The 12,673-nt window shown below is 43.9% G+C and overlaps 1 protein-coding gene across 1 annotated transcript in view; it reads left to right on the top strand.

Moving 5' to 3' along the window:
- The window catches only part of anapc1 (anaphase promoting complex subunit 1), a gene marked incomplete at its 5' end in the record, with an annotated part of 254,294 nt that overhangs the window by 44,398 nt on the left and 197,223 nt on the right, over positions 1–12,673 (top strand). Inside the window, 2 exons of the mRNA XM_083650747.1 lie at positions 2,669–2,812; positions 10,220–10,280. Coding sequence (XP_083506873.1) covers positions 2,669–2,812; positions 10,220–10,280 — 205 coding nt within the window. The remainder of the gene's footprint in view (positions 1–2,668; positions 2,813–10,219; positions 10,281–12,673) is intronic.

Raw genomic sequence — 12,673 nt, 5'->3', positions numbered from 1 at the left:
TCACAGTCGCCTCTCGATGAGCTTCGCGTGATGTTCTGGGTAGCTCTCTGTTTGATAATGCATTCTAAAGGAGATGGTGCTAGCCCATGAAGGATTTTATAGATCATACAGGCAATTTTAATTTTTTTATAATTGTCAAAGCTGAGGAGCTTGTACTTTAGAAGGATATTGCAATGATGGTAAGATGTAGGTTTCTTATCTAAAATTTTCAGGGCCTTTTTAGATAGAGAATCGATGGGCTTCAAGGTGGTTACTCCTGTGAAGGACAGTAAGGCAGTAGTCTATATGTGCAAATATCATTGAGTGGAGGAAAGGATATAATTTTAAAGGTTAGAGAAGCAAGCTTGTGCCCGGAAGGTCGTCGGTTCAATCCCCAGGACCGGCAGGATCAATCTGGGTGGGGAAAGTGAAAAGGCAGCGCTTGCCCCTCCCTCATTACCACCACTGAGGTGCCCTTGAGCAAGGCCCTTAACCCCAACCGCTCCAGTGGAGCTGATCAGTGGCCAGCAGATGAGACTGTGGTTGTACTGGTCAGCTTCCAGGTATGAATGTGAACAAGGCACTCCTGAAAAAGAGAGCATTGCTCTCAGTGAGACTCCCCCTGTATGAATAACGGTAAAAATAATAATAATAATAAAAAAAAAAATATATATATATATATATATATATATATATATATATATATATATATATATATATATAAAAAGTGCTTGGAAAAAGTGCTTGAAAGTCCTTAAATTTCGTTTTGTAATGTCTGTATGAACCCTGGATAGATATTATATAGATATTATAGATATTGATGGTGGACTGGTGAGGGGGACAGTGGACGAGGAGCGGAGGGTTCGGGTAGGGCGATGAGGGAGAAGGTGGTCAGTCAGATAAGGGGGGGCCAGGCTATGCAGGGCTTTGAAGGTGAGGAGGAGTAGTTTGAAGTTAATGCGTTCTTTGATGGGAAGCCAGTGGAGAGAGTGGAGGACAGGAGTGATGTGGTCACGGGAGTTCTGAACCATCTAGATCAGGGGTGCCCACACTTTTTCAGCTTGGGAGCTACTTTTAAAATGACCAAGTCAAAGTGATCTACCGAACATATTTATTTACGGTATATATATATACAGTGGAGAACAGTGGGGAAACAGTGGAAAAACAGTGGAAACAGTGGAAAAACAGTAATTTTTTTTTTTTTTTTTTTTTTTTTTTCCCTCCCCCCCCCTCAATGCCATGCGATCGACCACACTACCTTCGCGATCGACCGGTCGATCGCGATCGACGTATTGGGCACCCCTGATCTAGATTCTATGGAAGGAGCGGGAAGTGATGCCGGTGAGGAGGGAATTGCAATAGTCCAGACGGGAATGATAGAATATGTAACAAACAAACTGCGTCATATTATAGGTGGATGACTTTGACTTGCCAATATTTGACTTTTAATACAGCCCCTCCACTGACTTTGCTGGTTTGAAGAAATTATTTGGCTATTAAACATTTATTCTAAGTGCCTTTAGGAGGGACAATATAGTCAAGCATGAGTTTTACATGGATCTTGATCTTATAAAGGTTTTTTAAATTAATAATTGTTTTCTCTTTTTTTACCTGGAGTAACAGACCTATATTTTGAGTTGTGATGGCTTTTGAAAGTTTGAGAGAATTATATATATATATGATGAGTCAAATGGTCAAAGAAAATGTGAATATGACCACTGATTAAATAAATGCTCTCCCTCTCTGTCTTCCTACTGTCTCCCTTTCACTCCTCCCTCGCCCTCTCTCTCCCTCGCCCTCTCCCTCCCTCGCCCTCTCTCTCCCTCGCCCTCTCCCTCCCTCGCCCCTCTCCCTCCCTCGCCCCTCTCCCTCCCTCGCCCTCTCCCTCCCTCGCCCTCTCCCTCCCTCGCCCCTCTCCCTCCCTCGCCCCTCTCCCTCTCCCTCCCTCGCCCCTCTCCCTCCCTCGCCCTCTCTCTCCCTCGCCCTCCCTCGCCCTCTCCCTCCCTCGCCCTCTCCCTTCCTCGCCCCTCTCCCTCCCTCGCCCTCTCTCTCCCTTGCCCCTCTCCCTCCCTCGCCCCTCTCCCTCCCTCGCCCTCTCCCTCCCTCGCCCCTCTCCCTCCCTCGCCCTCTCCCTCCCTCGCCCCTCTCTCTCCCTCGCCCTCTCCCTCCCTCGTCCTCTCCCTCCCTCGCCCCTCTCCCTCCCTCTCCCTCTCCCTCCCTCGCCCCTCTCCCTCCTTCGCCCCTCTCCCTCCCTCGCCCCTCTCTCTCCCTCGCCCTCTCTCTCCCTCGCCCCTCTCCCTCCCTCGCCCTCTCACTCCCTCGCCCCTCCCTCTCCCTCTCCCTCCCTCGCCCCTCTCCCTCCTTCGCCCCTCTCCCTCCCTCGCCCCTCTCCCTCCCTCGCCCCTCTCCCTCCTTCGCCCCTCTCCCTCCCTCACCCCTCTCTCTCCCTCGCCCTCTCTCTCCCTCGCCCCTCTCTCTCCCTCGCCCTCTCCCTCCCTAACCCTCTCCCTCCCTCGCCCCTCTCTCTCCCTCGCCCTCTCCCTCCCTAACCCTCTCCCTCCTTCGCCCCTCTCCCTCCCTCGCCCCTCTCCCTCCCTCGCCCCTCTCTCTCCCTCGCCCTCTTTCTCCCTCGCCTCTCCCTCCCTCCCTCGCCCCTCTCTCTCCCTCACCCCCTCCCTGCGTTCCTCAGGCTGCGATGCCATCTCCAGTGCCAGAGCTGAGGGGTCTAAACACTAAACACCATGAAAGCTCCTTTGTGGAGGACTACACCTTCCAGCAGGCCACGCCCTACATCCACGCCCTGCGCGACCCCGTCTGCAACCGGGTCACTCTGGTAGGTTGGTGTGGCAGGGGCAGGGGCGGGGTCTTGAAAAGTATTAAAAGTTGATCAATCAATTTAGGGGAAATTAACACATTGAGTGCCAAGGACGTCTGTGGACGTCCTAAAAAAAAGTAACGAGGAGTGCCAAGGACGTCTGTGGACGTCCTAAAATCATAATTCATATTATTCCATAATTCTGCTGTTTAAGGTCGTACCCAGCCAGTGAGCATGAATCCCTTCAAGGGATCACACGGCGCCACCTTAAAAATCTACACCGGAGCTGCGCCACCCTAAAACCTTGGCGCTAGATCCTTTACTTTGTGCTGGAGAAAGACGTGATCAAACAGACACCGATGCGTGCTGCAGCCAGAGCCATATATATCGCTCTGTCTGACAGTTCGCTGCGATCCGCGCACACAACTGAGCTCCTCTGCGGCTCTGCCTGTCTATCTGTCTGTATATATTTTCTCCACACGATTCCTGCCAGAAAGGCAGCACCCGACGCGGAACAGCCAAACCTTTTCCTTCAGTCGCGTTTGCCATTTCCTCGTTGCGCTGGAATCCACCCGGGGCAAAAACTGAGGCTGCGAAAATGGACTGTGTGCGTGTGGGGAGGAGTTTACAGCTCAGGGAAGAGAGAGAGGGGGGGGGGGGCACGCAGGCTGCACAGGACTGCACCGTGTCACTGCATCAGAAAGTGTTCGCTAGAGTCAGTGAATGTGCTTGAAATTAGAGTGCAAAAGGTATTCATAAAAGTGACTTTATCTTGAAAAGTAAAAAAAGACAGCAGAAAACCCTTGAAAGTGCTCTTCTTTCAGAGGCTGCCATTTCATAATGGAACTGTCTAGAAACAAAATTTCTTCTTTGAAAGAAGCAGGAGTGTCCAATGTTTCATTAGAGTCCAGCCTTGTCCATATAGCCCTAATAGAAAAAATTCTATAGCTGTTTTCAACTGAATGGAAGTGAATCTGGCACAGGCTCCAGACAATTTTACTGAAGCGCTGTGGCACTCAATGTGTTAAGGCCCTTGAAAAGTCTTAATCACAATTTGGGGAGGTACAGTATTACATTTTGTAGCGGATTGTGTTAAATGGGTGTATGATATCGTCTCATATCGATCGCAGACCCCTGAATTTAATCTATATTGTATTATGGCAGACTTTGTGAAATCAGCAAATGTCGTATTATTGTCCAAAGAATCAATTTAATATTGTGATGAAACTTGTGATTTACACCCGCTGATGTGATGAAAAGTGGCGTTGAGGTCTTAAAATAATTGAAAAGGTCTTAAAAAATGTCTTTAACTTATTTAATTTAACTTCAGGATTCCTGCATATACCCTGTGTGTGCGTGTGTGCGCGCGCGCGTACACACACACACACACACACACACACACACACACACACACACACACACACACACACACTGTTAGATATTAGCCCCAATAGAACACAGCCTCCAAAAATAGTCTGTAAATAGTGTCTTTTTGTACCATAGACTGTATACAATATGGATACAGCTACCGTGATGTCACCCTTTGGTTTGGCCATCTTGGTCTTTTGGAGCCAGAAGCAGCTAGCGTGAGACCGGGGGTTTCCCTGCTATAGAAGCAGCTAGCGTGAGACCGGGGGTTTCCCTGCTATAGAAGCAGCTAGCGTGAGACCGGGGGTTTCTCTGCTATAGAAGCAGCTAGCGTGAGACCGGGGGTTTCCCTGCTATAGAAGCAGCTAGCGTGAGACCAGGGGTTTCTCTGCTATAGAAGCAGCTAGCGTAAGACCGGGGGTTTCTCTGCTATAGAAGCAGCTAGCATGAGACCGGGGGTTTCTCTGCTATAGAAGCAGCTAGCGTGAGACCGGGGGTTTCCCTGCTATAGAAGCAGCTAGCGTAAGACTGGGGGTTTCCCTGCTATAGAAGCAGCTAGCGTGAGACCGGGGGTTTCTCTGCTATAGAAGCAGCTAGCGTAAGACCGGGGGTTTCTCTGCTATAGAAGCAGCTAGCGTAAGACCGGAACATGAAAGATACAGTCCTGCGTGTGTGGAACAAGAAAGATACAGTCCTGCGTGTGTGGAACATGAAAGATACAGTCCTGCGTGTGTGGAACATGAAAGATACAGTCCTGTGTGTGTGGAACATGAAAGATACAGCCTGCATGTGTGGAACATGAAAGATACAGTCCTGCATGTGTGGAACATGAAAGATACAGTCCTGCGTGTGTGGAACATGAAAGATACAGTCCTGCGTGTGTGGAACATGAAAGATACAGTCCTGCGTGTGTGGAACATGAAAGATACAGTCCTGCGTGTGTGGAACATGAAAGATACAGTCCTGCGTGTGTGGAACATGAAAGATACAGTCCTGCGTGTGTGGAACATGAAAGATACAGTCCTGCGTGTGTGGAACATGAAAGATACAGTCCTGCGTGTGTGGAACATGAAAGATACAGTCCTGCGTGTGTGGAACATGAAAGATACAGTCCTGCGTGTGTGGAACATGAAAGATACAGTCCTGCGTGTGTGGAACATGAAAGATACAGTCCTGCGTGTGTGGAACATGAAAGATACAGTCCTGCGTGTGTGGAACATGAAAGATACAGTCCTGCGTGTGTGGAACATGAAAGATACAGTCCTGCGTGTGTGGAACATGAAAGATACAGTCCTGCGTGTGTGGAACATGAAAGGCGGGAACTTAACTGCGAGGGCAGCGCAGCCGCAGCGCCCTGACAGTATATAGCGCGGCTGCGCGGACCACAAGTCAAGTCCATAAATATTTGGACATGAACACACTTTTCATCATCACCACGATGAAACAATCAAGATGTGCTTTAAATACAGACTTTCAGATTTAACTTGAGGGTATTTTACATCCAAATCAGGTGAATGGTGTAGGAAATACAGCAACAGTAGTGTCCTCTAGAGAGAGAGTGGCATCAGCAGAGGACCAAAATGCAAGACTTATTAGCCAATGAACAGCCAGGAATGGGTCTCGTGCTACTTTTGCATGCTAAAATAAAGCTGATAATGTACAATTTGATTCAAGGGACGAAAAACCCTTTCAGAGCACAACACAAACGGTCTATTTTGCTGCAACTCGACAGTGCTGCTTAATCCAGGACCTTCCTGGAACTCTTGAGAGTAAAAAACTGGTCCATTGGAGTGAATGGAGATGTCGGGACTCTTCTATCTATACGACTCTGAGCAACAGATGTTATACAGTATGTCACCGCTGATTTTTAAGGGACCAAAATTAAATGGACACACACTAACATAATCATAAATCAAATTGTCACTTTTAATACTTTGTTGCAAATCCTTTGCAGTCAAAGACAGCCTGAAGTCCGGAACTCATAGACACCACCAGATGCTGTGTTTCGTCCCTGATGATTCTTTGACAGGCTTTCACTGCAACTGTCTTCAGTTCCTGCTTGTTCTCGGGGTGTCTTCCCTTCAGTTTTGTCTTCAGGAAGTGAATTCAGGCCCAAATGGATTCAGGTCACCTGGTTGACTCGGCCATTGCAGAACTTTCCACTTCGTTGCCTTCAAAAGCTTGTTTGGTTGCTTTGGCAGTCTGCTTCATCTGCTCTGTGAGGCGCCGTCCATTAAGTTCTGCTTCATCTGCTCTGTCAAGCGCCGTCCATTAAGTTCTGCTTCATCTGCTCTGTGAAGCGCCGTCCATTAAGTTCTGCTTCATCTGCTCTGTGAGGCGCCGTCCATTAAGTTCTGCTTCATCTGCTCTGTGAAGCGCCGTCCATTAAGTTCTGCTTCATCTGCTCTGTGAAGCGCCGTCCATTAAGTTCTGCTTCATCTGCTCTGTGAAGCGCCGTCCATTAAGTTCTGCTTCATCTGCTCTGTGAAGCGCCGTCCATTAAGTTCTGCTTCATCTGCTCTGTGAAGCGCCGTCCATTAAGTTCTGCTTCATCTGCTCTGTGAAGCGCCGTCCATTAAGTTCTGCTTCATCTGCTCTGTGAAGCGCCGTCCATTAAGTTCTGCTTCATCTGCTCTGTGAAGCGCCGTCCATTAAGTTCTGCTTCATCTGCTCTGTGAAGCGCCGTCCATTAAGTTCTGCTTCATCTGCTCTGTGAAGCGCCGTCCATTAAGTTCTCTGCTTCATCTGCTCTGTGAAGCGCCGTCCATTAAGTTCTCTGCTTCATCTGCTCTGTGAAGCGCCGTCCATTAAGTTCTGCTTCATCTGCTCTGTGAAGCGCCGTCCATTAAGTTGTGAAGCACTTGGCTGAATATGAGCAGATCATATTGCCCCAAACACCTCAGACTTCAGCCTTCATCCTGCTACTTACTCTTCTCTTCTCAATAATGAAGGAAATAAACCAGTTACTTTGCTCTTCAACTCGTGAATACAGTGAGTCTGTCTCTGACTATCGTTCAACTTACACAATACAGTTTTATATAAATATAATATAGTAGTACTTACACAACTTACACAATACAGTATTATATAAATATAATATAGTAGTACTTACACAACTTACACAATACAGTTTTATATAAATATAATATAGTAGTACTTACACAACTTACACAATACAGTATTATATAAATATAATATAGTAGTACTTACACAACTTACACAATACAGTTTTATATAAATATAATATAGTAGTACTTACACAACTTACACAATACAGTTTTATATAAATATAATATAGTAGTACTTACACAACTTACACAATACAGTATTATATAAATATAATATAGTAGTACTTACACAACTTACACAATACAGTTTTATATAAATATAATATAGTAGTACTTACACAACTTACACAATACAGTATTATATAAATATAATATAGTAGTACTTACACAACTTACACAATACAGTTTTATATAAATATAATATAGTAGTACTTACACAACTTACACAATACAGTATTATATAAATATAATATAGTAGTACTTACACAACTTACACAATACAGTTTTATATAAATATAATATAGTAGTACTTACACAACTTACACAATACAGTATTATATAAATATAATATAGTAGTACTTACACAACTTACACAATACAGTATTATATAAATATAATATAGTAGTACTTACACAACTTACACAATACAGTATTATATAAATATAATATAGTAGTACTTACACAACTTACACAATACAGTAGGGGTGTCACGATACACTCAGTTCACGATACGATACGTATCACGATACTGGGTTCACGATAACGATACGATACGATACGATTTTAACAATATTTTTTTAAACTTGAATAATGACAATATATGACTGGAAAAGTAGTATTTTATTTGAAATGCACAAATACAAAACATGCTGTTGTGGGAAATTGTTATTACAATAACAACTAGAAAAAACATGAGATTGGAGATAAGGCTTATCTTGAAATAGAATGAGTTACACCATCACTTAGATTTACTTTGAACTAAAAGGTTTCTCAGCAGTATAAATTCTCATTATGCATCTTCAGTTTTTCTTCAAACTCAAACAACAAGACTTTTCTTAGTCTATTTTTTATGCATCTTCAGTTTTTCCTGTCAAGTAAACAGTTTTGCCAGAAACTCAATTGAATGGTTTCTCTCCTGTATAACTTCTCATGTGTCTCTTCAGAGACTTGTTCAACTGAACTACTTTCCACACATTGAACTTCAACAAACAAAGACGTTTCTTTGTCTATTTTTGATTTTTGATTTTTGATTTTTGATTTTTTTTTTTCACGATATGAGATTTCATCTCAACGATACATATCGTGACGTTTTACTATCGCGAAATTTCGTGGGACTATATATTGTGACACCCCTACAATACAGTATTATATAAATATAATATAGTAGTACTTACACAACTTACACAATACAGTATTATATAAATATAATATAGTAGTACTTACACAACTTACACAATACAGTATTATATAAATATAATATAGTAGTACTTACACAACTTACACAATACAGTATTATATAAATATAATATAGTAGTACTTACACAACTTACACAATACAGTATTATATAAATATAATATAGTAGTACTTACACAACTTACACAATACAGTAGGCTGTAGAGACCACGAGTCAGGGGTTCCGTTAGCCGGCAATTGCCGTCTTTTAGTCGGTATTTTTCCCCCCTGCGCCGGTAAATTAAGAGGTAAATTAAGAGGTCGCCGGCTCAAGTGGCCGGTTGAAAATATGCCAAATAAATAAATTCCTTATCATTCCTACCATTCTACATTCTACCTTCTACCTCCATAAAATCTCCTGCCACCTGCAGCTCTCAACAAAACTCTTGACGTGTCTTTATGGAAAACACCATTTTTTAACAGTACCTTTTGCATAGTCATATCGGTGCACAATCCACATGAAATCTATTTTCATTCCAGCTTAAAACAAAAACACTATATTCCCCAGTTTGGTTGATCGGTAAATGGTAATCAGTGAATTTTCCCCACTAAAATCGGTATCGGTCTCAAAATACCCTTATCAGCTCTAGGACCACCTCAACCTTATTTTGAGCCAGGAAAAACCCTGAGATGGTAACATACGTTGTATACTTGTTTTACTCCAAATTGGACGATACTTCACGAAATGAACATGATGCGGTATTGAAGACGATCTAGAGAGTGAGACCATCATAAACTCATTAGGGAAGTCATCAATCAGGTGAGAAGGTGCTGTGTGATGACACTACTTGTAAGCAAATGTTTCCAAAGTATTACATTAATTATTCAGGATTGATTGCACCACTTAATGTAAAACTGTCATCATGCAACAATAACAACTCATCATCAAGACCAATTACTGTCACTTATTTGATAAAGTGCTCATTATAATTACAAAGAGTTGTGCATTTTAAAGCCCCATTCAGCAACTTTTCCAAGTTTTGCTTTTGGGGAAACGGCGCCCTCTGGGTGCAATAGTATCGGTGTCGATATCGCCGTTCAAAGTCAACAAAACACAGCGGCAGAAAGCTCTATGTACATGTTGTGACGTCGGGTACTCACCACGTGATGAAATAATAATCCATAGTTACGTGAAACGTCATTTTCGTAGCAAATCCGCACCGAGTTATTTCCTTGTTTTCATGAACACAACGCTCCCGCTGTACAGCGCATGCGCGCATCTTGCCTCCGGGGACGCAGGCACCTTAGTCCCAGGAGAGGCCTTTGGAGGGCGGTGTGTGACCAATAGGAGGTGACATTCTCCCTGTTACAAGTCACTCTACCATCTTCAATGACTAAAAAGCTGTTATATTAACCCATTGATACCTGATGCAGCATTTGCGTGTATGTGTGTATCCCTTTAAGACCGTGACGCGGTTTGCGGTCTTAAAGGGATACACACACAAACGCTGCATCAGGTATCAATGGGTTAAGGTGAAAAAGTGAGTGATTGGGGCTTCAAATTAAAGTGATCTGGTGTTGAATGTCTTCTTGTAGGAGCTGAGGAGTGGGACCATGCTGAGGATCTCTATCCCGGAGATCGCTACCTCAGAGCTGGGTAAGATCAACGCACACACACACACACACACACACACGTGCGCGTGCACACACACATACACGCTCACGCACATACACACGCGCACACCCACACACACACACACGTGCACACACGTACACGATGAAATTGTTAACGTGACACTCGTAATCACCTCCTAGCGGACACACGTGCACACACAAACACACACACACACACACACGTGCGCGTACACACACATACACACGCACACACCCACACACACGTGCACACACGTGCACGACGTTGTGCGACAACCGTTTCAACTTACCAACATAAACATTCTAAATGTACCTTAGCTCAGTGTTTCTCAACCCCTGCGTCACGGGCCAAGAGCGGCCTCTGGTACGTGGGCCGCAAAACATCTTCCAGTTGAAGCTCCAAAAATGAGTGGGCCCGCCAGTCGGTGTTTAACGAGGTTTGGCACGCTCAGTTTTGAAGCTAGAGCGGAGTTTAGACATATAGACAAACACGCAGGTACCAGCCAAACTATGCTGTGAAGCCACAGGGTAAAATGGCTCCAAAGTCGGCAATGCTTTTGACAAAAGGTAAATGGGAATGACTATTTTCATAAGGGGTCCTTTGACCTCTTAAGATATCTGAATGAAATTGGGCTCATTAGAAGCATTTACAGCCATTTGTGACATGTCAGCTACACAGGGTTTAAGAGCTCCAGGGTCCTACGAACACAGTGCATGCAGTGAAAATGTTATTTTCTCCTTTTCTTTTTCTCTGTGGTACCCAAGTATAAATAAAAGAAATGTCAAGTTTAAAATGCATCATTTCAATGAGCACTTGTGTTTTGCTGACAGTGGCATAACACACATACACACATACACACATACACACATACAGCATAACACACATACAGCCCATTTCTTTCTCTCATTTTTTGTCTTTTTCCCCCCTCATTTATTTATGAAGGTGGTCCTCTGAAATGTTTTAACACTCAGAAGTTAACTTGTTGCCAAAGGTGGAGAACCTCTGCAGAACCTCTGCAGAACCTCTGCAGAACCTCTGCACTAGCTTATTTCCTGTTGCAGTGTTTGCTAATTCAATAGCTGCCCGGGACTACACTGAGGGTCCAAACTTCTCCCATCTAACAGAATTCCAGTGAAACGGTCTAAATATACTTGTCTCTGAACACACACACCTTTGACCAGAGATTTTTGTTCTATATTGTATATTGTTTTCTCTTGTGCATGCGGACAGACAGACACACACACACGCACGCACGCACACATGCATGCACGCACGCACGCACGCACGCACGCACACACACACACACACACACACACACACAGCTGAGTCATACAGCGGTTAGGCTCTGGAAATTAGGTTTGAGTGCTGGCCCTACGTTGTTACACCAGTGACGTATAATATTGATGCACTGAGGATGCCATTACACACACACACACACACACACACCACACACACACACACACACACACACACACTCAGACCACACACACCCTCCTGATGATGATGATGATGAAGGCCTGCCTCAGTAAATTGTCTGTGTCGGATGCAGCAGGCCGTCCTCGTGATGCACTCCTCTCCTTGTTCTGACCCTGCTCTCTGCTTGTCTTCTGCTTTATGTTGCCTGCGTCGTTTAGAGGCATCATGTTTTCACCTCGTCAGTCCGATGCTCGTGAACACGATATCTCTGGAACGCCTTGGGGTTATTTGGGGTTATTTCTTCCAAATTTGGCACAAACATCCACTTGGATGAAATGATTAGATTCTTTTTTGTTTTGTTTTGACAGGGACAATGGACAGTCAGAAACTGTCCCAGACTTAGCTAGGAAGCTACATTTCATCTGGATTTGTGTGAAATAATAACATTTCACACAAATGTCTAATAGCAGGGTGTCTTAAAAGATGATACTTATGGCCCTTAACAAGTACGCATGCACGATATATCGACTAGGGATGGGCATCGAATTTTCGAATAATCGTTGTTATTATCAAGGTCGACTTTTATTATTGAAAGTCGAAATTCTGATTATTTTTTTTATTTTTTATTTTTTGTGAGTGAAATGTTGCATTGTCTCCCCTGATTCTAAGTATAGTCGAATCGCTTGGTTTGAGCAAGTAAAACAATTTTTACAAGCATTTTAAGCAAGGTTTATGGAAAAATGAATGGCGGATGAAATCCCATGAAGCGGGAGAGGGGGTGACTTTGGCACCCCTTTGGCACTCAGACCTGAGCCTACTAAATATTTAATGAACCACTCATGATTGTCAAAACTGTTTTTTATTTTCGAAAATGTCAATGTCATGTAACATGTTCTTTACTTCAGTGGTGCAATGCTTGTTTGAGCTAAAAATCCACAGCAGAAGCTTTTTATATTAATTAATAAAGCCTTAGACTTAGA

The sequence above is a fragment of the Poromitra crassiceps genome (genome assembly GCF_964638095.1).
Source record: "Poromitra crassiceps genome assembly, chromosome: 14".
NCBI lineage: Eukaryota > Metazoa > Chordata > Actinopteri > Beryciformes > Melamphaidae > Poromitra > Poromitra crassiceps.
Note: the sequence above shows the minus strand (reverse complement) of the source record. Positions and strands in the feature narration are given on the sequence as shown.